The 27,377-nt window shown below is 32.9% G+C and overlaps 3 protein-coding genes across 4 annotated transcripts; 2 read left to right on the top strand and 1 right to left on the bottom strand.

Annotated features, from left to right (window-relative positions):
* Window positions 1–12,296: 12,296 nt before the first annotated feature.
* Window positions 12,297–20,457, top strand: LOC133701203 (uncharacterized). 2 transcript variants are annotated; one of them, XM_062125041.1, is made up of 8 exons: window positions 12,297–14,435; window positions 16,111–16,201; window positions 16,539–16,696; window positions 16,781–16,832; window positions 16,921–17,003; window positions 17,192–17,285; window positions 19,309–19,377; window positions 19,525–20,457. In XM_062125041.1, the coding sequence occupies exons 1-8, from the start codon at window positions 12,615–12,617 to the stop codon at window positions 20,118–20,120; spliced, it is 2,964 nt and encodes a 987-aa protein (XP_061981025.1). In that variant the 5' UTR covers window positions 12,297–12,614; the 3' UTR covers window positions 20,121–20,457. The 2 variants fall into 2 exon arrangements, with proteins under 2 accessions (XP_061981025.1, XP_061981032.1); XM_062125048.1 differs by lacking the exon at window positions 19,309–19,377.
* Window positions 20,458–21,153: 696 nt separating this feature from the next.
* Window positions 21,154–23,101, top strand: LOC133671044 (protochlorophyllide reductase, chloroplastic). Its single transcript, XM_062091668.1, has 5 exons — window positions 21,154–21,355; window positions 21,452–21,550; window positions 21,669–22,200; window positions 22,296–22,654; window positions 22,746–23,101. Exons 1-5 carry the CDS (start codon window positions 21,302–21,304, stop codon window positions 22,899–22,901), a joined length of 1,200 nt encoding a protein of 399 aa, XP_061947652.1. The 5' UTR covers window positions 21,154–21,301; the 3' UTR covers window positions 22,902–23,101.
* Window positions 23,102–23,783: 682 nt separating this feature from the next.
* LOC133671035 (lanC-like protein GCR2) lies at window positions 23,784–26,647 on the bottom strand. The gene is made up of 6 exons (XM_062091656.1): window positions 26,346–26,647; window positions 26,013–26,191; window positions 25,399–25,510; window positions 25,134–25,250; window positions 24,733–25,044; window positions 23,784–24,249 (listed from the first exon to the last, which is right to left on the bottom strand). Exons 1-6 carry the CDS (start codon window positions 26,523–26,525, stop codon window positions 23,911–23,913), a joined length of 1,239 nt encoding a protein of 412 aa, XP_061947640.1. The 5' UTR covers window positions 26,526–26,647; the 3' UTR covers window positions 23,784–23,910.
* Between the last annotated feature and the right edge of the window lie 730 nt (window positions 26,648–27,377).

The following is a 27,377-nucleotide window of genomic DNA, read 5'->3' on the forward strand; positions in this document are numbered from 1 at the left end:
AATTGAAGAGGGATTGTGAATCCCCACCCTTAAATAAGAGGGAGAAGTGATGAAAGGAAAAGAAACCAAGAGGGGTTGTCATGACAAGGAGGGAAAAAAAGGAGGCATTTGAAAAATCTAACAGGCTAAGATTTCAAGACTAGATTAACGTTCAATAAGTCATTCTTAATTCAATTTAACAATTTTATACGAAACAAATAACAATTGAGGTAAAAGTCTTAGAATTAATGTTATGGTTCATGGTATAAATTTTGGAGAAATATAAATTGATGATAAATTCACTCAATTGGGTTAGGATAACTTGTAATGGTTGTTAAATTAGTGAGAATCAATGAAGAAAGCATGGTAATCCGGAAAGGCATTTATGACTGGTCAAGGGGTGCTAATTGATTTATGATGGAAATATGTTTATTTAAGTGATTTTTGATTTATCAATCCATAATTTTATGTGTGCAATGATTTATTTAAGGAATTAGCTTCTTGATAATGAGATTAGTGTTCGGTAATGAGCGAAGAAACTACCTTCCCGGTAAAGGGACTAGTGCCTGATAATGAGTAAAGGAGATGGTTTCTCATAAACAAAACCAATGCCCTATAATTGGTAGAGGAACTAATTAACCAATGAGGAAACTAATACCCGGTAATTGGTAAAGAAACTAATTAACCAGTGAGGAAACTAGCACTCGGAAAATAGGCAGGGAGACTTAATTGCCCAGTGATGGGTTATCTCCCAGATACGGAGGATGAAAATAAATACCTAGATGGGTGAGCGAATACTTGAAAATGGATCGGTAGCTCAGGATTGAGGATGACTATAATTCATATTGAATTAATTGAGATTAATTGGTTTGTAAAAGAAATCATTGATAATGATATAATATAGTTGCAATGAAAGTAAAATTTAAGGTTGTTTATTTTATTTAGTTTTGTTTATTAAGTAACTTCATCATATTTATGTTGAATTAAATTATAGGTATTTCACAACTTTGAACAGATTGATAGATATATAGGATTTTGTTTGTTAAAATTAATGATTATGTAATCTATGTTTCTTATGTAATGTTTACTTGGTATGTAAAAAATGAGAATCTTTATTTGTATGTTAAATTATTTAAATTAAAATATGTTAATCAACTTTTATGATTTACAATTCTTTTTTATAATAGAATTATGAATGTATACAATTAACTCATGATGCTTTATGATAATCTGTATATTTGTTTATATATTTATGTGATAAATAAATTACAATGATGGAAGTGTTGGAATGTAGGATTAAATGTTATTTTAATTCCATTGATATGAGAATGTCTAGGATGATTGGATAATTTTTAAGTTGTGTTTGATAATTGTTAAATTGAGAACAAGTTGTAGTCGATAACTTGAGATTTTCTAATATAAGAAATACTTTACTGAAATTTTGTTAGATTTTTGTAGTTATAAATGTATAATTAAAAACAAATCACCAAACAAATGGATTAATCATAATGATTTTTTGTATAAATGGTGTGTGAAAATTAGGGTTGTTGCAATATTAGTTTCTTAAAGTTATATAAGTGTTTTTTTAGTTAAAAAAAAATTGATTGAATTTTTAACCATCTTTTCCATTATTAAAATCAAGATTTGTAGATGACATATCGTTTACTCTTTTTATTTTTTAATAGTGGGTGATTGTCGACCGCTTGCTTTGAAAAAAATAACACACAGTCCACGTGTCGAACTTGTTTTCTTTTTATTTAATTTAATGAGTTGATCCAAATCAATTTAATATATTACTATATCGGTATTTACAAAAAAACAATAGTGTTTTGAAAATTTTTTAGTTAAATCATGTTTTTTATTAATATTTTATATTGTATTCAGACTTATCAGTTATATCAAATTAATTTTTTATAATTTAGTTTGAAATTCGGGTTTAAAAGGATTTGGATCATAAGGTATAAAAAATGATTAGCATAGTCGGGTACTCAGGTGTTTTATGACACTTGTGGACAGTTCCTGCAACAATATATAAAAGTTGTATTATTTTTATATATTTTTTAATATACTTGCATTAAAATTATTTAATTTTTTTAATTAAAATTCAAATTTTAAATAAAGAATATTTCAGCAATACTCAACACACGCTCTTGATACAGTAAGATGAGATTGTATAGTATATCGTCTCCGAGACCCTTAGAGAGGATTGAGGAGCAGTATTGCAGGGCAGATATCATATTCATGCACTTGTAGGGCAGATATAGCGTAAGCCACCTGTGTAGTTGATCCTAATTCTTAAAAGTTTCAAGCATGTACTTTCCGAATTATTAACACGAAAACAAGGCTTCCATTTCAAACCTCAAAAAATTCATAATCCATCGAGTTTCTTCTCAATTTCTCTGATTGCATGCATCTCCAACAAAGAACTTTTTTTTTTTTTGACAAAATCACTGGAAATCTTGAATCATCAAATAAAAAAAAAATCTACTTTCCCTGTGGTTTTAAATTCGAGTTTTGTGATTGTTAATATAATGATTACTAGAGGTTTATATGGTCGTTAACTTCAGGACCCGTGAGATTAGTCGAGATGCGTATAAACTAACCTGAACACCCATATTAATCAAAAAAATAAAAAAAATTTAATGTGATAACGATATTTTGCCGATAATATTTATGTTGATAGCTTTACAAGTTGCTGTTTTTAAAACAATTAAATTGTGAAATTATAGGCATTAAAAATTTATTGGCAAAGGAAAATTCATTTCCAGATTTTAACTACTGATCAAGAGTCTTTTTTATATTACTTATAAAATATTATTTTTTACTTTTGCTTTTAAGTAACAATTAGCAATAATTTATTATCCTAATATATCTTTTAACTTAAATTAAAAGCATATTTGATAAAATAAAATAAAATAAAATAACTTAAGACAACTTTTTTGTGAAAAATAGGTGGTACAAGTCAAAACTAAATTAAGTTTTAAATTCATCATCCTCAAAAAATAATTATAAAAAATCATACTAAATAAAGCCTAAATACATAAAAACTTTTATGTATGAAAGTCTTATCATACTTTTTGAAAGTTTATTATTAACCGCAAGAGATAGAGGTTGTGTAACTCATTCTCTGTTTTTTCTTTTTCACTTTTATATTTTGGTATTGTTTAATAGTATGGTAGATATTTTTTAAAAAAATATTTTTTATTTAGAAATATATTAAACTAATATTTTTTATTTTAAAATTTATTTTTTATATTAGCCTATCAAAATAATCCAAAAATACTATAAAAATTTAATTATAAACAAAAAAATAAGATTTTAGATAATTAATATTTTAACCGTAATACCAAATACTCTCTTAATACAATAATTAATACAATAAGATGGGATTATATAGTATATGGTCTCCAAGACCCCTAGAGAGGATTGAGGAGCAGTATTGTGGGGGTAGATATCATATTCATGCACTTGGCAAGCACACCTTCGAGTGATTGAAAAAATGATGCAAATTGTGTTTTTTTTAAATTTAATTTTTTGAGATGAAATTTTTTTATATTTTTAGATTATTTTAATATATTTATATATAAAAAATATTTTAAATTATCACCGTTAACACAAATTCAGATATACATACTACAATTTTCAGTCTTCTAAGCCAAAACGACTTGGAGTTTTAAAAAACACAAGCTCTGAGAATTTGGCCCCTTCTGCCTTTGGCTGCTGCCATATCATTTTTTTTTTTCTTGTTTTTCCCCCCCTCTTCTTCGTATCTATACATGACTGTGATCAAATCAGAAAAGATTGGCAAATATATTACACGAGCTGCTGTGTGTAGGGCATGTCTTGATGGGTTTCAGAAGATGCTACGTTGTCTACTTCTTTGAAAAACTATATAATTATTGATATTCATGACCCCATTTTTATACTTGATTTGATGTTCATGTGGGGCAACAAGCGTTTCCAGCCCAAGAACAAAAATTGAGAGCAAACAGCAAAATCCAGTAGTCGAGATCATATTATTATGCACCGCTAGTTGTTTCCTGCTTGAAGGGAAGGTGACACTTGTAAATGTGTGGCGGGCAAAATTTATCACGTTGTAACAAATTATTATACATGGAAAGTAGTGTATAATTCCGTCATTATCATAATTAAATATACAAGGTTGGTGACCTTTCTTCGATGCAAAAATTACAGGAAAAAATATTTGAAATTCAATTGAGAAAAATTATTTTTGTTTTTTCTCTTTTTATTTATTTTTTATTAACATAAATATACGGATCAATTTACACACATCTCAACAATTACATATTTTAAAGTTAATGAACATACAAGTTTTTAATAATCATTATATTAGTAATCACAAATTTTAAATTTAAAATAACATATAAAATAAATCTTTTAATTCCAAGTTATTATTACTGGTAAGCTACTTCTCTCTTCGTATTATCTAGGGTCGAGCTAGCCTTTTATCATTTTTCTGCCATATGATTGTTCAAAGAATAAATCTTATCAGAGATTCATCGAAAGGGAAAGTGCTTGTTTCGTTGGAGAAGGTGGAAGAAAGGGTATATTTTCTTTTGTTTAAATAATAATAATAATATCAATGGAACCTAAACATGTTTAGTTGGTTTCCGGTTCCATTATTGTTTTTTTTTTTTTTTTGGTGAGCTTGTGCTATTATTTTGAGAACATGCATGATTTTTAATAATGTAGGTTGTTAATTAGGTTTAAAATCATCATCCCTTCTTTAAAGAAAATGCTTACAATGATGAATTAATATTTTAATTTATGTGATTCTACAAATGAAAAATAAATAAATAAAGAGCTTATAGTTAAATTGACAAGCACGTACACTCTCAGTTTCTTTTTTAAGAAATCAATCCAAGTCTTTTCTTTATAACTAAAAAAAGGGAGAAAAGAAAAACCTTACACAGCTTAAAAAAGACATAAGAAATCGAGCAGCACAAGCAAGTATTGCATGGGCGGAGAAAAAAAAAGGTCAATAAGGTTGGTATATTTCTAATTACTAGCGGGTGAGTAAAAAAACTAAAAAATTAATTAAATTGAAAAAATTGAAAAAAAAATTAAAAAAATCAAATCATGAAAAAAAAATCGATTAAACCAATTATAATTTTTTAAAAACCAACTGGTTCGGTTAAAACCGAACCGAACCCAAACAAAAAAAAACCTGAAAAAAACTGAGTCAAACCAGAAAAATCGGTTTTTGTTCTAAAATAACCGAACCGAATTCAGTTTGAACTGATTTTAATTCAATTTTAATTTTTTTAAATTAATTTAATTTTTTTTTTAATAAAAACTACAACCAACCAAAAATTATTACCTCTGCTAGTTACAAGTTACGAAGGTGGAGATGAGCATCCTAGAGGAGGAGTGGCTGGTATGGTGCGAGACTCAAGGTGGGTCCACAGGGTTGACGAGGGTAAGTGTATATATGGCGAGCAATTTCAACTAGAGGGTGTTAAGAAAAAAAACTGATTATTTATTATTTAATCCATCCAATTCATGAAGTTAAATAATGTTAATATTAATGATGGATAATAAAAAATTACTAATCAAATGACAATTTATAGTCTTTAAAATTCTATTAACCTACCCAACTCCTATATCTTATAAAAATAAATTTAATTTGTTGTTATATGATTTGTCTGTTTTTGTAGTTTATTCTTTTATTTTAATCAACTGGTTCAGTATTAAATTTAAATTACTTGTTATAGTTTATAATAGGTTTTTAACGAGTTTATTTAACACAAATTTTAATTCTAATTAAGATCAACCTATTAAAATTAGTAAACCAATGAAATGTGAGCAACTAATTAATAAACCTCAAGATGCTATGATTAAAAAAAAAACCATATATATACATAGACTTGGGCAATAATATAATAATAATAATAATAATAAATTTATTATCTCAGTGTTTGCATAATTAATAAGCATCTTGAGATTTATTATTATTATTGTTGTTGTTGTTAATGTAATAATAATAATAATAAATTTATTAGCTCAGTGTTTGCATGATTATTATTACAATAATAATAATAATAATAATAATAAACCTATATATTATTGTCCAAGTATCTCTTGAGTAATTTTATAGCAAAGAATAAATTGCGACATCTCATTAATTATTTCTAAGGTTTATTTTTTTTATTTTAAAAATTTATTTTTGACATCAACAATTCAAAACAATTTAAAAATATAAAAAGATTAATTTAAAGTAAAAATAATTCAAAACTTTTTAAAAGCTTTTTTTAACAGTAAAAAACAAACACTTCCTTAAAAAAATCATAAATGCAAATATTTTATCACTTTTAATAAATTTCAGTATATCATAAATTTTATATTCTTATGTTTTTTTTTAAAAAAAATCTCATAAAATAACTAATATAATATCTGTAATTAGTAATTACTCTACTTGCATACCGTAAAACTTTTCATCTCTCATTAACTAGTGCACATGCATATTATAAAACTTTTCATTAACTCTCATTAACTAGTGCACATGCATATTGGAACTTTGGAAGAAACATCTCATTAACTTTGGCACTCGCCCTTCTTCTTTTTTTAATGTGTTCTAGCTATAACATGTATGCCCTGCCAAGCTTCTCTGTAAACTTACAGCAAGGTTATGCTGTTTTAATAATGCAGTGTTCCTTTAATAATGCAGTGTTCGGTTATGAGTTTGAGCTCTCTGGTAATTATTAGAAATTTACTTGATTTTCAATTTTAGAGTAAGTGAAATTAGTTAACTTGCGTGTAAATTAACCTGAATATCTATATTCAGGGACGGAGCCAGGGGGTGGCAAGCAGGGGCCCGGGCCCCTGCAAAATATTTTAAAATTTTCTATTATTTAATATTTTTAATTTAAATAAATAAGCTTTTTAATAATATATATTATTATATTAATTTTGGTCTCCCCTGTAAATTTCACCTAGTTCCGCCCCTGTCTATATTAATAAATAAATAAATAATATAGTGTAGCTTAATTAGTCAGGTTTTGAGTTTGCTTTTTAAATATCATCAATTCAAGTGCTACAAACTTTAGAGCCACTAGAAACTTACATAGTTGTTAATTTCATGGTCTCAGAAGATTAGTTAAGATACACATAAACTCATCTGAACATCCACAATTCTAAACAAAAAAAGCTTTCCCACTATTATTTAGTCTGGTGCAATTAAATTTATAGAGAGTTGATAAAAAAAAATAATCCCACAAAAGGGTCTTTATGTTTGGAACCATTTTCCTAGTTTTCCTTTTCTCTATTAATAAAATAGGTTTGATTTATTTTTGTGTTTCAAAAATATTTTTATAAAAATTTAATTTTTTTAAATTTTTTTCTTTGCTTCGATAATTATTTTTTAAAAAATTTTAATCATTCAAAAAAAAGCAAAATCAATTTGACGGGGTTAGTAATTTCATGAGCGTTTGGGAGTGCGTTTTAAAAGCGCTTCCGAAAAAATTTGAATTTTATTTTATTTTTTGCTTTCAAGTAATATGTTTTTAATGTTTTCAAATCATTTTGATGTGTTGATCTCAAAAATAATTTTTAAAAAATAAAAACATATTATTGGCATACTTTTCTGAATGAAAAACACTTTAAAAAGCAACCACAACCACACTCCTAGACACTCTAAGGGTGTGTTTGGGTGGGAGGTGTGGTAGCTTTTTTTGTAAGGTACCACCCTCTTAAAGTACACACCACACTTTCTAAAAGCAAAAAATACATGCTTTTTAGTAAGAAGTGTGGTAGCTTTTTGAAAAAAAACAACCACACCTCCCACCCAAACAAAAAAAATGTTATAAATAATGGTTTTTAAATATGTATTTTTTAAAAAATATATATTATTTTTTATTTTTTAGATTATTTTTATATATTGATATTAAAATTAATTTTTTAAAATTAAAAAGAATATTATTTTGTTATATTTTATTGTGAAAAATATTTTAAAAAGCAAAAATATCATATTTTAAATATATTTTTTATTTTTTAAAATTTAATTTTAATATCATTATATTAAAATAATTAAAAATAATAATTTTAATTTAAAAAAACAATAATCACACCGCAGAGAAAAAGGGCACCCCATCCTTAGATGGTAGGGGATAACAAGCCTAAGCCTTGGCTTGGGATGTCTTTGTCAGCTTCCCTTAATTACCAAAGTAAAGGGCTTGACAGCATGCGCGTGTCCTGAGAGCACAGTAGGCAGTAGACTTGCTCAGCATCACGTGTTCCTACTTCCTAGTATGTCCTGTTTTGTTCAGTGGGCCTCAATGCGATCCACCAACCAGCAGATCAAGCCCAACTACTTATCCACCCTCAGGATCTTATCAAGCCCACTATCCATGTCCTTTTCAATTTGTGCTATCCCATTTGTGTGGAGGGTGTTTGGTTCCATGGTTAAACTTGAGTTTTAAAAAGTAATTTTTTTATTTTTTTATTTTTTTATATATCAATGTTAAAAATAAATTTTAAAAAATAAAAAAATATCATTTTAATATATTAAAAAACAACCATTTATATCACTATCTCTGAATGAGTAGCCTATCCCATTGCATTTCTCCTGCCATATTGGAGCCATAGCTAATACAAAGGAATTCACCCCGTGCTAAAAGAAAAATGTTCTCTTTCTTAATTCTAGGAATTCAAACCTTACCGGGTGATAATAAAACATGTTCTTTTCCTTGATTTTCTAGGTTAAAATCTTAGTATTAATATTTTAAAAAATATAATTTATTAAAAAATTTAAAATACAAATAATCAACGTGAAGGATATACTTTTAAAATAGTTTGAGAACAAAATTTAGTTTCCTAAAATGGTATGAAAATATTCATTATTATTAAATTAAAAAAAATATCCACAACCACCAACCAACCATTCTATTGATAAAATGATTTGGTAGATATTATTAACGAGAGTGCATAATCTTACATAAAAAAGGCATATTTTGAAGAAAAGCAGTAAATTTAAAGATTTTACCCTTTTTAGCTAAAATGAAAAATAAAATCATTGTAGCTCACTCAAGGTTTTGAGATATGTATAAACTGACCTAAATACCTACTATTAACAAAATAATAATACTAATGTTTAATAATAATGGTAATAACAATAATTTATTATAATAGTAACAGTAGCAATAATGACAACAACAACAACAATTGTGACAATAATAATGATAAAAATAATAACAACAATAATAATAATAATAATGATGATGATGATATTTATGATGATAATAATTGTGATAATTATAGTAGTAGTAGTAATAATAATAATGATAAATAATAATAATGGTAGTGATACTGTTGTTTCTGCTACTATTAACAATAAAAATAATAATAGTGATAGTAATAAAATAATGATGTTTCTAATAATAATAGTAATAATAGTTATATTAATAGTAATAATAGTAATAATAATAATTTATGATTTTTAATTTTATTTATACAATAATAAAAAGAAGAAAAAGAATAGCAATAAAAGTAGTGATTTTACATGTTCTAGTACTGTCAATTTTGGTACATGGAGGTTTGGCTTTGGATGGTCACAGCTACAATTGGTACTGCCAATGCTGTGGTAATGTATAAGAGGTTTAGCTTGAGATTAAGAAATTTGTTTTTTTTTTAGGTTTGAGTTCTATAGTTGTTTATATGATAGTTACTAGAGGCTTATATGGTTGTTAATTTCAGGACCCATGGAATTAGTCGAGGCACACGCAAGTTGACCCGGACACCAACGTTGAACTAAAAAAATAATGATAAAGGGGTATAACTCAATTGGTCAGTCCCTGAATTTACTCACAAAAAGTCACCAGTTTGAATATCATAAACTTTAGGGTCGCTAGAGGGTTATATGGTTGTTAACTTTTTAAGGTATTAAGGGATTAATCGAGGTGTGCGTAGGCTGACCCGGATACCCACTGTTAACAAAATAATAATACTAATGTTAATAATAGTGGTAACAACAATAGTTTATTATAATAGTAACAATAGCAGTAATGATAACAACAGTAACAACAATAATTATGACAATAATAATAATAATAACAAAAACAAAAACAATAATAATAATTGCGATGATAATAATAATAATAATTATGATAATTGTAGTAGTAGTAGTGATAATGATAATGATAAATAATAATAATGATAATGATACCGTTGTTTCTACTATTATTAACAATAACAACAATAATAGTGGTAGTAGTAGCAATAGTAACGATTTTACTAACAATAATAATAATAGTTATATTAATGATAATAATAGCAATAATAATAATTTATGATTTTTAATTTTATTTATGGTTTTTTTTCAACAATAATAATAATTAAAAAAAGAAAAATAGCAATAATAGTAGTGATTTTACAGGTTACAGTACTGTCAATTTTGGTACATGGAGGTTTGGCTTCGGATGGTCACAGGTACAATTGGTACTGCCAATGCTGTGGTAATGGTCAACCATACTACTATAGTCATTTTTGTCATTAAATTTCCATGCTCACTATTCCAAGGAGCAAACTTGGCTCTTTGTTACCTAGCTATGATGCTAAACCTTACCAGCACATGGTGGAATTGTTTTGCAAGTAGCTATCAAAGTTTTATTTATTTTTATGATAAAAATAATAATTTAAATTTAATTGAAACAAAATAAATTTTTAATACAACCCATCATTCTCTCATTGATATATATTATCTCTAAAAAAATATGTTTTTTTGTTTTTTTATATTATTCATTTCATAAAAATAAAAAACAATCACTATCAACAAAAAAAAATCATTTTGGATTCTTTAAAATAAAAATAGAAAAGGTACATGTCTAGTCTAAACTTTTTTTTTAATCTCATTAAACCATGTAGATCAACATGAAGCTCCATGACCTGACTCTTATTTAATATGATTTTCAAATTAAATCGTGTGAGAATTGAATTAATATGACTCGATTGATATAACCAAAACCTAGTCCGACTAAAAAAATTATAGATGTTGTTGTGGGTTTTTTTTTGAATATTAACATAACCATGCTCTAGGTGAACATGAGTATTAAAATGTAGTTCAATTGACTTGATCAACTAGGTAAAAATTCAATTTGTTTTTTTTTAAATAAAACGACTTTGATCCTATATTTTTTTTTTTAAAAAAAAGCACTAGGTCAACAATATTTTAGATAAATCCAGGTCAAATCTACCCAATCCATGACTTAGATCTTAGCCCTTACCAAGTTCAATAACATTGTCTGGAATCTATTTTTTTTTTAATTAAACAAAACAACCTAAAATACAAGAGGAAGAGTTTTAATCAAAATAAAAAATAAAAAATTTAACATAAACTTTTATAAAATCAAGAATGAAGAGGAAAATACAAATATTAATTCATAATAAATGCAATATTAATAGATTAAATAAAAAAACAGTTTAAGGACAGAAAAAACAGTGTCAGGAGAGGAATTCAACAATTGTTTTATTTTTAATTTAATTGCACTATTAGGGGTGTGAGTGGTTGTATATGCCGTTACTGTTTTATCTATTTATTATTGATATTATTTCTTTTTTTGCTAAATAACAGTTCTATTTAAGAATATGATGACAAAGCTTTATTTATTATTTATTTTTTAAATAAAAATGCATTTTTATAGTAAAGTAACTACCATCACCTTTGTTGCCTAAATTAACACAATAAAATTACAAGCAGGATATTGATATTGATATAATTTGGTTTATATATATATAAAAGTAAACAAATCCTTTTTTTTAAAAAAAAAAACTGAAATCAAACTGCAACTGGTTCAAATCAACCGGTTCTGGTTTGATTATTTTATATTAAAAATAAAAAGACTATATTGTTTTTTGAGATTATTTTTGTAATTTCTAATAGGTTTGGTTTTTTTTTGGTTTGGATTCGGTTCGATTTAATCATTTTGATTTCAGGTTTATAAAACCGAAACTAAACAAAACTGGTTGATTTTTAAAAAATTCTAATCGATTTAATAATTTTTTTAACAATTTAGTTTTTTCAATTATTTTTTTTAATTTTTTAAATTTAATCGAGTTTTCCATTTTTTTCTCACAAATACTTCCACTCTCATCCCAAATAAAAGAAATTCCAAACTCAAATCTCCCTTCCAATGCGTCTATTTGGCACTGTAACGTAAAATGTTTTCTTGGAATATTTTTATTTAAAAATATATTAAAATAAAAATTTTAAATTTATATTATTAGTATATCAAAAATACTAATTTAATTTTCTTTTAATTAAAATACAAAACGCATAAAAAAACAGAATTTATCGCGCTCCTGAACACTAATGTCTAAAAACACAAAACGAACTCAAAAACACGCACAGAAAAGGGCATCCACCAACGGTGGCACATCTCCTCCCACCACATCACACCACACAGGGCTTCGTTCCCTTTCTTTTCTCTCTTACCGGACCTCCGATCCTCCCTCACATTGTCATCCGTCGTCATTCCACATAACATCAGCATTCACATCGCCCCCCAACAAACCCAGTGAAAACCGTTTTTGTTTTTCCTGGTTGGAAACCCATTTCACTAGGGGCATTTCCATTTCCATTTGTATTTCTATTTCTATGAAAATATGAAATGAAATGAAATGAAATGCCCCCCTCCCTTTCCCTTAGCACTATCTCAATTCTCAACAATGACCCCTCCACAACCCCTCAAAAAATGAGCAGAAACGACACCATTACTGACAAAAACGACAACAGTAACGGTGAAGAACAACTAGTTGAAGAAAAAGAAGAAGATGAACATTTCTACGAGTCATTGGATCGCATTGCTTCCTCTTCTTGTTCTTGCTCCACTTCCAACTCCGACTCCGATCCTGACCCGACCCGTTCCAATTCCCCTCGTCTTCTTGCCAGTAATTATCATGTTTGGATCTCTCAACCCGAATCCATTTCCGAACGCCGCCAACGCCTTCTTCTCCAGATGGGTCTCAGCTCCGACCCATCTCTTTCTCGCTCCAAACCCGAAACAGCCCACAACGGAGATTTTTATTTTAACCGCTCCCTGTCATCGGATCGTTTGATCGGAGAGAACCTGCATGGTCTGTGTCCAAGTGATTCCACTGCTATCGCCCGATCGAAATCAGAAAGTGGCGGTTCGGTAGATCATGACAATGATGATGATGAATTTAATTCGTGTTACTCTTCCTCTGTTTATTGTTCGCCTTCTTCCATTTTTTTGCAAGATTCAATTAATGTAAATAGTAATGATAGTAATTATAGCTGTAGTGATAATAATATTAATAACAACAGGCACAGCAATAATGGGCTTTTTGTTGCTGGTTGCGGTAAAAAATGCAAAAGCAAAAATGGGTCTTCTCCGAAAGAGGGTAGTGTTAGTGTTGATGTTGTTTCGCCTAATAAGCCGCCTTCGGGGAAACAACATTGTAGGAAAATGGAAGTGAATCGATCAGATTCTGCGAATTCTAATGGGGATTTGAATGGCAGTTTGTCAGTTGGGAGTTCGGTGGAGTTTGCGGAGGAGTTGGAATGTAATGGGGCAGATACTGATGGGGCAGTGGTGGACGAGGGAGGTTCGCGGGTTTGTACTATTAAGAATCTTGATAATGGGAAAGAGTTTGTTGTTAATGAGATAAGAGAAGATGGGATGTGGAATAAGCTGAAGGAAGTTGGGACTGGGAGGCAATTGACTATGGAGGAGTTTGAAATGTCTGTTGGGCATTCGCCGATCGTGCAAGAATTGATGAGGAGGCAAATCGTGGAGGACGGGACGAGAGAAAATCTCGATGCCGATGCTAATGGAGGGATTGGAGGTGGGGTTTCAAAGTTTAAAAAGAAGGGCAGTTGGTTTAGGAGTATAAAGAGCGTGGCGAATAGTGTGACAGGCAATAAGGAGAGGAGAAGTAGTGATGAGAGGGATACTGGATCGGAGAAGGGAGGGAGGAGGTCAAGTTCTGCTACGGATGATAGCCAGGATGTGTCATTTCACGGGCCAGAGAGAGTGAGGGTAAGGCAATATGGGAGGCCGTCTAAAGAGTTGAGTGCACTTTATAAGAGCCAGGAGATACAGGCTCATAATGGGTCGATTTGGAGTATTAAGTTCAGTTTGGACGGGAGGTATCTAGCAAGTGCAGGTGAGGATTGTGTCATTAACATTTGGCAGGTTGTGGAGTCGGAGAGGAAAGGAGAATTATTGATGGAGAAACCATATGATGGGGGCTTGAATTTGTTGTTGATGGCAAATGGATCTCCAGAACCTAATTTGTTGTCACCACTTGTGGATACCCATCAGGAGAAGAAGAGGAGAGGGAGGTCATCTATAAGCAGAAAATCTTTGAGCCTGGACCATATCATCATGCCAGAGACTGTGTTTGCTCTCACGGATAAACCCATTTGTTCATTCGAAGGGCATCTTGATGACGTGCTCGACCTTTCATGGTCCAAGTCTCAGGTTAGTTAATTTACAACTCTGTTATTCCTACTTGTTAATTTTGTTCTAAAAGCAACACACATTCATCAATCATAATTAAGGTCCAAGTCTCAGGTCAGTTACATGCATCTGTTATAGTTGATTGACGTTTTGAAATTCTCTCCCTTTAGCCATTACCATCCGGCAATGAACTTTTCTTGCTCTTTAATGTGGAATGCAATGCAAATGCAAAACTGATTTAGTTATTTACACGCCATCTTGTTATGATGTGGTTCAAGTAATTCTTCTCTTAATTGCTTTGAGCAATTTAAAAGTTTCCATACTCATGCAGCATTACACGGGACGTTCTTTTCTTTCCAATTTCTTTTTCACTTTCAGGTCTTCTTTTAAGGAGAGTTTTTCGACTCCTGTCTTGATAGAAGGTTCAACCAGATAGAGTTTTAACACTTGCCAGTGTGGAATTTATGCCAGTTCTTTTGCTTTATGTATATCTTAGTTCAGTTTCTCAATATTTCATTGTTGGTTACGTGGACAGTTTAGAGTGCAAAAGAAACTACTATTGTCTAGTATCTGAGAGATTATTAAGTTCTTCCAGTTTAGCGCTCCCCTGCTCACATAAAAGTGGGATCCATAGGTAGTTCGCATAGCTTTCCACTTATGACCACCCTCAAATCATAGGATCTGAAATGTCTAGCAATGAAATTTCACAAGGAATGACTAGGGGGCCATTTGGAATTGCGTTCCAAACAACATTTCTAAAAAAACTGATTATTTTTGCTTAAAATTAGTTTTTTTTAGATCGTTTTGATATGATGATGTCAAAAATATTTTTTTTAAAATAATTTATTTTTGATGCATTTCCGAGCGAAAAGTACTTTGAAAAGCAACCGCTACCACACTTCCAAACACCTCTGAATTCCTTTGGTATTGTTTCTGTCACCATGGTGTATTTTAAAAGTTAGATGAATGGCAACTGAGTGGGAATTTGTGATATTTTGGCTATGTTGAGAAGGACGTCTACCTTTTTCTCTACAGTAGAAATTCATGGATTTTGGGCAGCTTTTCAAGTTGGAAAAGTTCTGAAGTTTCCTTGCCTTCAGATTCTGCTTATTCTGATCTCAGCTCATTCTTTCAACTTAGTTTTAGTTTTCTGATATTGACAACTTTTATCTGTTGGCATGTTCCTTTTCTTTTCTTTCTTTCTTTTTTGTTGTCGAGATTTCATGAACTTCTGCATGGCTACAAGAGGATTGCTGTAGTTTATTCTCTAAAGCAGTGATGCTACCACAGATTTTGTTGTCTGTTTATATTTTAATGAGTTATAACAGACTTATTGATCATAAGCAGTATCTTAAACATATTTTGGAAGTGTACAAAAGTTGATATAACAGACTTATTGATCATAAGCAGTATCTTAAACATATTTTGGAAGTGTACAAAAGTTGATATTCAACTATGAATTAAGTTTATTTAACATTTTGCTGTGAAGATTTTGAGAGGGAGGGAGATGATGAGTTCTAGGTTTTAACCTCATCTGGATGGTGTTTCAGAAGCCCTGGGGAGGCTTGTTGCCATTTAAGTTTACTTAGCTCAACCGTGAACTGAGATGTGTGCACAAATGTCTTCGTTAAGAATCATGAACCACTAGTTTATTCTTGCCTATCCTAACGAAATTCATTTTTTTTTCTTTTCCCAGCACCTGCTTTCTTCTTCTATGGACAAAACTGTACGCCTATGGCACTTGTCTAGCAATACTTGTTTGAAAATCTTTTCTCACAGTGATTATGGTAAGTATGTTGTGCCATACCTTTTTATGCTTATTCTTTGCATTGCTTATAACTTTGCAACCTACTACTTAAAAATTTACTGTTACAATTGCCCCCTTTTTCAATAGAAGATCTCATCTGTGATAAGCATGGAAGACAGGAGTTCACACTTAACTGCATTTTCAAAACCCTATTTCACTGGTTCAATGACGTTCTAGATTTTCTTAACATTTAATGTGACTTTTTGTAGATTGGCTTAACATTTTCTTTTATGAGATGGTCAAAACTAGCAAAGATCTTTTTCCTCCTTTCCTTGAACTTTGCTAATTGCATTATTTTATGGATTTCCATGATGCAGTAACATGCATCCAGTTTAATCCTGTTGATGATAGATACTTCATTAGTGGGTCCTTAGATGCAAAGGTTCGCATTTGGAGTATTCCTGATCGTCAAGTTGTTGATTGGAATGATCTGCATGAGATGGTCACTGCAGCTTGCTATACCCCAGATGGTCAGGTAGGCCACGTTTTGCCTTCTGTATATAATATTCAAGGTTTCAAGGTTTTTGCTTAACATTTTTTTTTTTATGGTTTTCTGAAGGGTGCACTTGTTGGTTCGTACAAGGGAAGCTGCTGTTTATACAATACATGTGGTACAAGTTGATTCTTACCCACCATTCTCAAATTTCACCCACTCACTGACTACTAATTATTCTTTTGTTATTTGTCTTTTCTTCTCAGAGAATAAGTTGCAACAAAAATGTCAAATTAATCTGCAAAATAAGAAGAAGAAAGCTCATCTAAAAAAAATCACTGGATTCCAGGTAATTTGGTGGCTCTAGTATGATGTTCAACTCCAGAGATAACATGTTTGGTTTAGCTTTGAAAAATACTTGAATCCATTTCCTGCTACATTTTTTTTTTTTTTTGCACAAGGAACAACCTGCTGTGCATTTTTTGCACTAGTACCTTTTATGGTGCTTTCAGTCCTCTGATCAGTTTTATTAAACAGTTTGCTCCAGGAAGTTCATCAGAAGTGATTGTCACGTCAGCTGATTCTCGAATTCGAGTTATTGATGGTGTTGATCTGGTTCACAAGTTCAAAGGTAAGAATGTTGGCTTATCATTTCTTTTCTGGCCACGTTGTAATGAAATCATGCATGAAAAAAATTATTTTGTAACCTGACTAGGAGGATTAAGTTAATAATACCAAAGCAATTAGGTAGCAAAAATGCTTTGAGCCAAGACTTTTTGGCTCTGTGAAATAGTAAACCCCAGTCCATCAGGTCTTTGTTTCAATGATTTAGAAAAAAGCTAGCATTGAATACAACTTTGCACATCATGCCTATCGGTTTGACTTAAAGCAATGCTGCCAGTTCTTTTCCACACATCAGTGTTGAAATAAAAGTTCTCCTAGGTCTAAACCTCATGGAGACCTTAACAAACTTCCCAATCTCTGTTTTGGGGCATGCCTTGATGCACTGTGGTCTCAGTTTGCCTTAAAGATTAACTTTGCACAATTATGCATATTTGTTTTTTGAAAAACTTTATTGACAATATTTACTTTTATGGAATATTAATTTGTCATTAAGCATTTCTTCATTTGCAATATTTTCCTTGGTTTCGTTAGTAACATATATTGGTAGTGTAAATATATTCTTTTACATTTATACTTAATTTTGTTTATTTGATATAATACCTAGTTACATGCTTAGCATGTGTGTAAAAATCCACAAGGCTTATGCCTTGCGAGGGGTAAAATACCTCATTCTACTCTTGCCTTTTAAAAATGTTATCCTAAAGAACTGAATCCTACAATTTCTCCCGCCTTTTGAAGTGAGATATACAGAAATTGGATGTAAAATAAGTGAGATATACAGAAATTGGATGTAAAATTAAGAGGACGAGAAGTAAATCATGTTTGTTTAATTCTCCATGATAGCAGCCTTTCTTTTCCTTTCCTGCTTATCCAATAGCTAGTGACATATAGGAGGGCTTTTTTATGCTGTTGAAATATTTGAAGATATCCAGGCTTATCTTAAAAAACTGAGTAAAGGTTATGTTGCCCCATCATATCACGTATGCTGCAAGCAGCATATATTTCCCAGATTACACAATTCTGAATTTTAACATTAAGTTTGATTTTTGGGTTATTCTGGGTGTTGGAAGAGAGTTTCTGTGTGGCAGTTTTGTGTTAGGTGTACATAGATCTTTTAACTAACTATGCTATTCTAGCTCAAGTTTTCATAATGTCTCAACTATTTTGGTTTGCCTAGTGCTTGAATACGGGCTAGTAATGCAGTGTCGAAAAAACACGTTGATCCTGTATTAGTGAAAAGAGGATGAATTGCATTTAGATCATAATCTTCTTGAAAAATATATGGTATATTTGTCTTCATAAGTGGAATCTTTGAAAAACCTGATTTTTTGCCTTGATTTCTCAAGTGCATCCTGTATGATAGGTCTCATCTACCATCCCCCTCCCCACGTATCAGTAACATGCCTTGTAATCAGGTATTAGTCAATAAAGTTGATTATATATATAGGGGTTGATTTAACTAAACCTAGGATAAGCTTATCCTAATGGGCTTTGTATAGTGGACCATAATATAATAGATATTTTTTTGGTAGAAATAATGAGAACAAGTTGCTTAAGTACAAGAGTCGATGGGAATCAGTCACAGTTTTTTGTACGAGGAGGCAGTAAGAAGATAAAGTCAAGTATTTTTAGGATTTTTTATGATATACAATGACAAAATATCAAATCATGGACACCCTTAGTTTTAAACAACTCGAAATGGCATATATTAAGGAGTCTTCATGTGAGGTGGAATAGGAAATGTTTGATCTTACTGTTATTCGTTTTTTTTTTTTTTTTGGAAATTGATTGCATGTAGCTTATTTGTTTTTTTTTTGTACATTTGAACCCATGTTCCAAAGGCTAAAACTTGTATCAAAGGCGTAAAATTTGGTGCTTGTGATTCCATTTTAGACTTGGTAACAGTATTATCTATATCTATTAAAGGTTTTGACAAGTGATGCGATCTTGTTTTAGAATTCTAGGTCTTTAATACTGTTTCTTCAACTTTGAAGGTGAAAATCTTCTGGAGTAATAATTTGATAGTGTAGGTCTTGAACAGAAACGAATTGATCTCTTCAGCTGCTTCAATGGTTGTTTCAATCAGCAAAAGCTGAAAGGTTTTTCATTAACCTCCATTTTAATGCTTGTCATAGAAAATCATATATTCAGCAGTGCTTGTTGTCTTTGCTCCCCCCCCTCTTTCCTATGCATGCATTTTTAGGATTGTACCATTCTCAAAGATTAAGTTGATGATTCTGTGATAGGGTTTCGTAACACCAACAGCCAAATCTCAGCTTCTCTCACAGCAAATGGAAAATATGTGGTCTCTGCTAGTGAGGATTCATATGTTTATGTCTGGAAGCATGAAACTGCTTCCCGACTTAGCAGAAGCAAAGTTGTTACTGTCACAAGCTCCTATGAGCATTTCCATTGTCAAGATGCATCGGTGGCGATCCCATGGCCTGGCATGGGAGACACCTGGGAACTACAAGATACTTTATCTGGAGAACAGAGTGGCCTCGATAACCATCTTGATGAGGTTTCCATTGTCAATCACCCCCCTACTCCTGTTGAGGAAGCAAGTATTGAGGGTTCACAATCTTTATCCGGGTGCACAAATAGTCCTCTAAATGGAATTATTTCTAGTGCAACCAATGGTTACTTCTTTGACAGAATATCAGCAACATGGCCGGAGGAAAAGCTTAATTTAGCGACTAGAACAAGGAGTCCTCATGACAGCGTGGATATCTCCAACGGGTTAAGCGAAAGTGTGTCTGCCTATGGTATGGTGATTGTAACTGCCGGCCTTCGAGGGGAAATCAGAACTTTCCAAAATTTTGGATTGCCAGTTCGGATTTAAGGGGCTGAAAAGAGAGGCAGTCTCTGAGTAGGGGGTAAATGATATGGCAAATCAATGCAGTTCATTTTCGCCACTGGTTAAAATATGTACAGAGGTATTTGGTGAGATGTGTAATATTAGCGATTTCCAATTCTTCTTTCCTTGTGCTTCAGCATTGGATATTGAGTGCCGATGGATGAGCATTGAGAAGAAAATAGATTTGTTAAAAAAAAAAGGGGGGCCGGGCGGGCTACACTATGAATTTAGAAACCGATGTATTTGTCAAGTCGGGAAATATAGAGTTATGAGCATGGAAAAACCTTATTCAATTAAAATGAAATTCTTTCATATTCTTTAATGATCATGTCTAGTCTTGCAGGTTCTAACTTTTAACCCATTGTTGTCTATTCAATTATCGGCGCTCAGCAGCACTGTTTTTATCCGTTCTTGAAGCGACCTCACAGCTGCAGTTCTTTTGTTTCAGAACCAAATGAGTTGTGCCATTTTCTTTCCATGGAGCTAATTAAGACATGTACAATGAAGCAGATTGGCTTAACATTTTGTCTATTAATCCTAGGCAAGCACATTTCCGCAGCTAAGAGGGCCGCTCTTAACCATCCCCCACCTCATAGTGATGGGTTAGCTGAGAGCTTTGCGGATGATAGTAGAAATGGACCTGAACCAAAAAAAAAATTTTCTGTGGAAGCCCATTGCGGCTACCAAGATCCAAACACATTTATGTCCCCGTCACTGCAACCGGGGACCCTCCACTTTGTCATGGCGCCTTGGCTCCAAGTCTGCAACCACCCCCCCTAATATATTCAACACCTCCATATCTCCCAGCCCATAGCTAAGAGGAGTGGAACATTTTGGGAAACGCACCCAAATATCCCTAACTATTTGTCAATTATAAAAGGAACAAAAAAACAAGGCCATCAATATCATGGGAAATCTTAAACTCAAAATCTCATTGGTGCTTGGAGGTGATGTGGAAGATACATTTACTGCTAATGATCTTATCCTGTCTGCCAAACATATCCTCCCCCCAACACACATCACATATAATTCCAAACAAGCTCCTTTGCACACTTCTAAGCTGAGCTCTTCACTCCAGTCAGTACTGTATACAAAATCTATAGTCCTAAAAACAAAGGATTTGAAAGCCCATTTTACGAGGCAGAGAGTTTGCTTTGCAAGCGGTAATGGCTCTCCAGGCTGCTTCTTTGGTTTCCTCTGCTTTTGTTGTCCCCAAAGAGGTCGGATACTAGTAGTGCTTTGTTTTGTTTTTGTTTTTACTTGTTGCATTGAAGGAAAATTTAGTGTTGATTTTGGCAGTGGTTTTGTCTATGCAGGGAAAATCTAGTGCATCTTTGAAGGAGTCAAGCTTGCTTGGAGTTTCACTCTCAGACCATGTCAAAGCTGACTTTAGCTCTTCTACATTGAAGTGGAAGGTAGCTACTATGCCGGTTCATTCTTGCTTTTTTTTTTGGCTGAAAATGTATTAATTCAAACTCGCAAACAAAAGGGATTTTTCTAATGAATTCATTTGTATAATATTATTCACCGCAGAGAGAATTCAACCAAAGAGTTAGGACTGTAAGAGCCCAATCAATGGCCACTGCTACTCCAGCAGTCAACAGGGCTTCTTCAGACGGCAAGAAAACTCTTAGACAGGGATGCTGCATTGTCACTGGTGCCTCCTCTGGATTAGGTCTAGCAGCAGCTAAGGCTCTAGCTGAAACTGGAAAATGGCACGTAATTATGGCCTGCAGAGACTTCCTTAAGGCTGAAAGGGCTGCTAAATCAGCTGGCATTGCCAAAGAGAACTGCACCATTATGCATCTGGACCTTGCTTCACTGGACAGTGTCCGCCAATTTGTGGATACCTTTAGGCGATCAGGAAGGGCACTTGATGTGCTAGTTTGCAATGCTGCTGTTTACCTGCCAACTGCAAAAGAGCCTACATTCACTGCTGAAGGATTTGAACTTAGTGTTGGAACTAACCATTTGGGTCATTTCCTCCTTTCAAGATTGTTGCTTGAGGACATGAAGAAATCTGATTACCCATCGAAACGTCTCATAATTGTTGGCTCAATTACAGGTTTATACACTATAATACATTTAAGGTTCACTTTCTTGTGAATATGTTTCGATTGTTTACACTAAATTTGGTGTTGTTTCTGTGAAATGTTTTAGGGAACACAAATACATTGGCTGGCAATGTTCCTCCTAAGGCCAATCTTGGTGACTTGAGGGGACTTGCAGGGGGCTTGAATGGGCTAAACAGCTCAGCTATGATTGATGGTGGTGAATTTGATGGTGCCAAAGCCTATAAGGATAGCAAAGTCTGCAACATGCTCACTATGCAAGAGTTCCACAGGCGTTTCCATGAAGAAACTGGCATTACATTTGCTTCCCTTTACCCAGGTTGCATTGCCACAACAGGCTTGTTCAGGGAGCACATTCCTTTGTTCAGGCTTCTATTCCCTCCATTCCAAAAGTACATCACTAAGGGCTTCGTCTCCGAGGAAGATGCTGGAAAAAGACTTGCTCAGGTAACCAAAACAGGGGAAACTATAGAAATAAAAATGCTCTGCTATGGGTTTGTATAACGTGCAATAACATAATCTGCTCTTTCTTGTTTAGGTTGTGAGTGATCCAAGCTTGACAAAATCAGGGGTCTACTGGAGTTGGAACAAGGACTCGGCTTCTTTTGAGAATCAGCTATCTCAAGAAGCTAGTGATGCAGAGAAGGCTCGTAAAGTGTGGGAGGTTAGCGAGAAACTCGTTGGTTTGGCCTGATTGAGAAAGGCTGGAGAGAGTTTCTTGTGTACTAATCTTTGCCATGAGAGAGGATGATGTTAGTGCAAAAAAAAAAAAAAAAATACCGCGTCCTTTTTGGATTTGGATGGTTTACTTCTGTAAACAATTTTCACTTAGTAGGAGTAGATGACACTCTGTATCAATCAATTGGCAGTAAAATCACTCACCCGTACTGCAAAGTTCAGATTTCTCTGATTAATGTTGGCAGGTTCAACACTTTTAAATCAGAAAAAAAGTTTTCTTGCCTATTTAACAGCTAAATGGACCATTTTGCAATAAATAAGTGGTGTCTAACTGTCTGTTCGTTGTTTTGCACTTATAGAAGCCAAATGGCTGGAAGTGTTGTGGCTGGTATTTTGTCGAGGCCAATGCAAAATCGTTGTTGTGCAAAATCACTTGTTGCCTTGTATACAGTTTTCTACCCCTCTCAATCCATTTTCCAAATTTTAAGCTTCCTCCTTAACTTTTGACTATAACAAGGATCAGCGGCTTGAAAACTGTTGTTGCTTCTCATCATTTTCACTTTTCCATATCAGACTTGGAAAAGTTTCCCTGGTCTTTATCAACTAATCATGCCATTAACCCACAGGCTCAAGGAAAGAAAGAGACCGCAAGTGTTCCCCATATAAAGAGAGCGAGAGATTACTGAAATAAAAGTTCATCTACAATGCCTATCCTTGTTAGTAAAATCCTTTCTATTTATCCAAAGAAAAAGAACCGAGTTATTCAGATAAAACCAGAGAATTGCACATGGTGAGCGTGGTCCTACATGTGGCTAAACACGGTATGAATAAGATGCCCTGAAGCTAAAAAAATCTTTAGTAGTGTTCCCTAATGAGCATTCTATACTTGAGAAGAAAGTAATTCAAAAAGTTAGAGCCATATAATCAAGTAGCTAAATCCTTTCAAATATATACAGACTGTATTAAGGTTTACAAGCAAACATGATATGATACATCTAGTAACAGTCGAAATATTATATGGCGATCTAAAGTTCATAAGCAGGGAACCTGGCTTCCGATGGTTCAAGGATGTCAAGGAAGAGATAAGCCATTCCTCCAAAACCCTCAAACAGTGAATAGGGGCGATCACCTCCATGCATCTTCCCTTCTGATACAAGTTTTTGTGCTCTATCATGTAGAAAGCAAGCAAAGGCTTTGGCCCTGTATAAGTACTCCACATTACCTGTTAATCGGTAGAGTGAAAGAAAAACATAAGTATTTCCACTGATTCCATGACATATGCCAACTCGCTTTAGCAAACCCCGGTTCCAAACCACCTCCCCTGCCTCCATTGCTGCCTGCAGAAACTCCTTATCTCCAAAAACCTGAATAATTCAAACATTGCAAAGAAATTCATAATGTGGTCCCAGTATCATTTCTATATTACCAATAAGACTACAGATTATGGTCTTTAACTGAAGAACAAAAAGGTGGATGCAGACATCTGGAAAGTGGTAGCGATGACTTGTTCAATCTCATGTTTTGAACTTTTAGCACTACAAAAAGACAGGTGATCGTTCCACTTTGGAAGAATGGTTCTTCCTCTATGAGACTGAAATTCTTTCCTCATTTCTTAATATGGACGAGATCAGAAATGTCATCAAACAATGGAATATTTATATGTCCATTTCCATGAAAAAATAGCATTAAATCTTCAACTAATGAGGTACTTTCACCAAGTTTTATTGGCAGGTACGCAAGCCAAAATACACATAGTAAAAGACAACCCACACAAGCATACATGCCTAGACAAATTCCATTAGCACCTACGCTACCTTATGCAGCTTGCATCACTATACAAGGATTACCTCAGCTGCTTTCGCAAGGGTAAGAGCAATCCCAGGAGCCCCATGACACCAATGCACAAGGCAATCAGATTTATTTCCTTCACTTGAAGGATAATTGCCACTGGGAAAATGGTTCTTAATCATGTAGTGTAAAGTACCCTTGACATCCTCCACCTCATCTGGTGTCAGTTCCAAGTCCATCAAAACAAGCATGATTCCAGCCAGTCCATGGGCAGCACCCCAGTACCTTTTTCCATGCCATTCATACAGCAGTGGACATTTTCCCTTGCGTGTCAATCTTCCAGCCTTAATTATTTCATCCACAACTGCTCTCTGCAGAAGTTTCAAAGCCAACTTAGCAAAGGGTTCATTCTAATCAATAATGAATGCTGGATTGAAAAGAAATAAAAGAAATGCCTTACTTTGTGGCTTGTAGATATAGTTTCTTTACCAATATGCTTATTTAGAAATGAGCAGGCCCATAGGAACCCAGCTCTCCCATATAATAACTCATATGGCAAATCACTAGGAAGTTTGATCTGCTCTCGAGTAAAAAAATAAAAAAAAGAAAATCATATTAATTAGGTTTATAAAAAGATGAAAAAAATATTAATTAAGATATATAAAAGCAACCAACTTTTGATGGAAAAAAAAAATGCATAGAAGGGGAAGAAATGCAACAGGCACCTCTTTGAACTGAGCTAAGTAATGATCTAATAACCTTCCATCCCCAGCATGCTTTGCTGCAACAGCACCAAGAGCACAAACACCAGCCCGTCCACATATAAATGTCACACGTCTGCAGCCCCAACGGATCACATAAGCAACTAAATCAAGTTGACTTATCTGTTTTCCCCAAGGATTGGGAAGTTACACCTACACCTAAAATTTAACCTAGACTTGGCATATAAAATTAAGTGCCGACTTCAAACATATTGAAAAATTTAAACATTTACAGTGACAAGCCATGCCAGGATCAAATACACAATTGAGCATTTCCACAAACCAAATAACCAAATACAAGAGAAAAATGCTAATAGAAAGCGAGACAACCATAACGGAGCGCATGATTCCCGTAATAATAGAATAATCAAACGCAGCACAACACATCGACGAGCTTCAATATGAATTTATCCCCATTTAACCTCAGATAAAGCAAGAATTGAATCCATAGTTGTTTAGAACCTCAATTCCCGTACAACTAAAGCAGCCTCCGCATTAAAATATCCAAAAGTAGTAACACCTATTCTTGGATGAGCCAGCAACAAAACAGACAGAGAAAAAAGAGAGAGAGAGAATACCCAGAATCTCTAGAAACAGAATCGCAAGCCTTGATAATGTCAGAGCACAAGTTAAGATCATTCTGATTCTTGGTAACTTGGTATGCTTTAAAAAGCAAGTATGCAGTCCCTAATGCCCCGGTGTACAAACTATAATCTTTCACTCTCTTCCCACTCATTCCCCATGTCTCCCTCACCACCTGAAGTTAAAACACAACCAATAAGAAAAAAGAAAACCCTTCAATATTTAACATTAAAAAAACTAGAGTAACATGATGGGGTGTGTCTGAAAGTCAGAAACAAATGGAAGCCAGAAGTCAAAAGGATAGAGTTGAGTGAAAGGGGAAACTTAACTGTGTCTTTGACGTCCAGGGCTGATGCTTTAAGTCTTTGAGAGAGAATGTTGTACGGCAAAGACAGGAGCTTTGTAAGTGAGTCTTTGGTGTTTCTTTCAGTGACTGTTTCGTCCACTGCTGTTGTCGTTGTTTCTGGTATGTAGTCTGGCATTTCATTTGGGAAGTAGCGGTCTCCCATTTCTCTCTTTACAGTCACAGTGTCTCTGAAATTCAACTTCCTCTTCACTTCTCAGTTCTCACTCGATGAAAAAGAAGAGAGAACCTTCGAGTTGGGTTGCGAATATCTGGTGGAGGGTATGTCGTTGGTTTTTGAAGCGACATGTTGCATGGTTTCAATGAAACGAATAGACAAATAAGTCTCCGTTCTATTTAGGGTTAATCAATTTTGTCCCTGGTCAAAATATTTCTTCTTCTTCATCATTATTATTATAAAAAAATTTGATATTTTCACGTGAAAATGATATAATTATAAATTTTATCTATTACTGTATTGTCATTGTAGCGGTGACAAGATTATAATTTTTATTTAAAAAAAACAAGTTTTTTTTTTATATTTTATTTCTCTTTATACTTATACTTGATATTTTTATCATTTTACCATAGTTTTCAGACCCGGCCCGGTCCAAAGCCTAGATTCCGGATTTTGACCGGGTCAATTTTTTTTAAAAAAAATCAAAATGACGTCGTTTTAGTAAAAAAACCAAAAGTCAACGGGTTACAACCGGGTTTTTGACCTGGTTTTGCCGGATCAACAGGATCCATGGGTCAACCCGCCGGGTCATGTTGGGTTTTTCCTTCCCCTATTTTTTTCTTCAACCCAGACCGGATCCAGCCCCGGGTCAGCCGGGTCCCGGGTCGACCCGCTGGGCGAGGCCGGGTTTAAAAACTATGTATTTTACACTTAGCTTATTTATCACTATTTTTTTAGTTTTTATTTTCATTTGTTTTTCTTTACACTTTTTTTTAGAAAAATTTTTTTCTTTTTTCTTTTTATACTTTAAATATTTATCACTCTACATTCTGTCTATTT

The sequence above is a fragment of the Populus nigra genome, chromosome 1 (genome assembly GCF_951802175.1).
Source record: "Populus nigra chromosome 1, ddPopNigr1.1, whole genome shotgun sequence".
Lineage (NCBI taxonomy): Eukaryota > Viridiplantae > Streptophyta > Magnoliopsida > Malpighiales > Salicaceae > Populus > Populus nigra.

Excerpts from the sequence above, each read along its gene's own strand:
- LOC133701203 (XM_062125041.1), top strand. The coding sequence starts at position 12,615 with ATGCCCCCCTCCCTTTCCCTTAGCACTATCTCAATTCTCAACAATGAC. Across the intron at positions 17,004-17,191 it reads AAAAAATCACTGGATTCCAG|TTTGCTCCAGGAAGTTCATC; the intron begins GTAATTTGGTGG and ends TTTATTAAACAG. Across the intron at positions 19,378-19,524 it reads CAATCAGCAAAAGCTGAAAG|GGTTTCGTAACACCAACAGC; the intron begins GTTTTTCATTAA and ends ATTCTGTGATAG.
- LOC133671044 (XM_062091668.1), top strand. The coding sequence starts at position 21,302 with ATGGCTCTCCAGGCTGCTTCTTTGGTTTCCTCTGCTTTTGTTGTCCCC. Across the intron at positions 21,356-21,451 it reads CTTTTGTTGTCCCCAAAGAG|GGAAAATCTAGTGCATCTTT; the intron begins GTCGGATACTAG and ends TTGTCTATGCAG. Across the intron at positions 22,655-22,745 it reads CTGGAAAAAGACTTGCTCAG|GTTGTGAGTGATCCAAGCTT; the intron begins GTAACCAAAACA and ends TTTCTTGTTTAG.
- LOC133671035 (XM_062091656.1), bottom strand. The coding sequence starts at position 26,525 with ATGGGAGACCGCTACTTCCCAAATGAAATGCCAGACTACATACCAGAA. Across the intron at positions 26,192-26,345 it reads CCCTGGACGTCAAAGACACA|GTGGTGAGGGAGACATGGGG; the intron begins GTTAAGTTTCCC and ends TTTTAACTTCAG. Across the intron at positions 25,045-25,133 it reads CTATATCTACAAGCCACAAA|AGAGCAGTTGTGGATGAAAT; the intron begins GTAAGGCATTTC and ends AAACTTCTGCAG.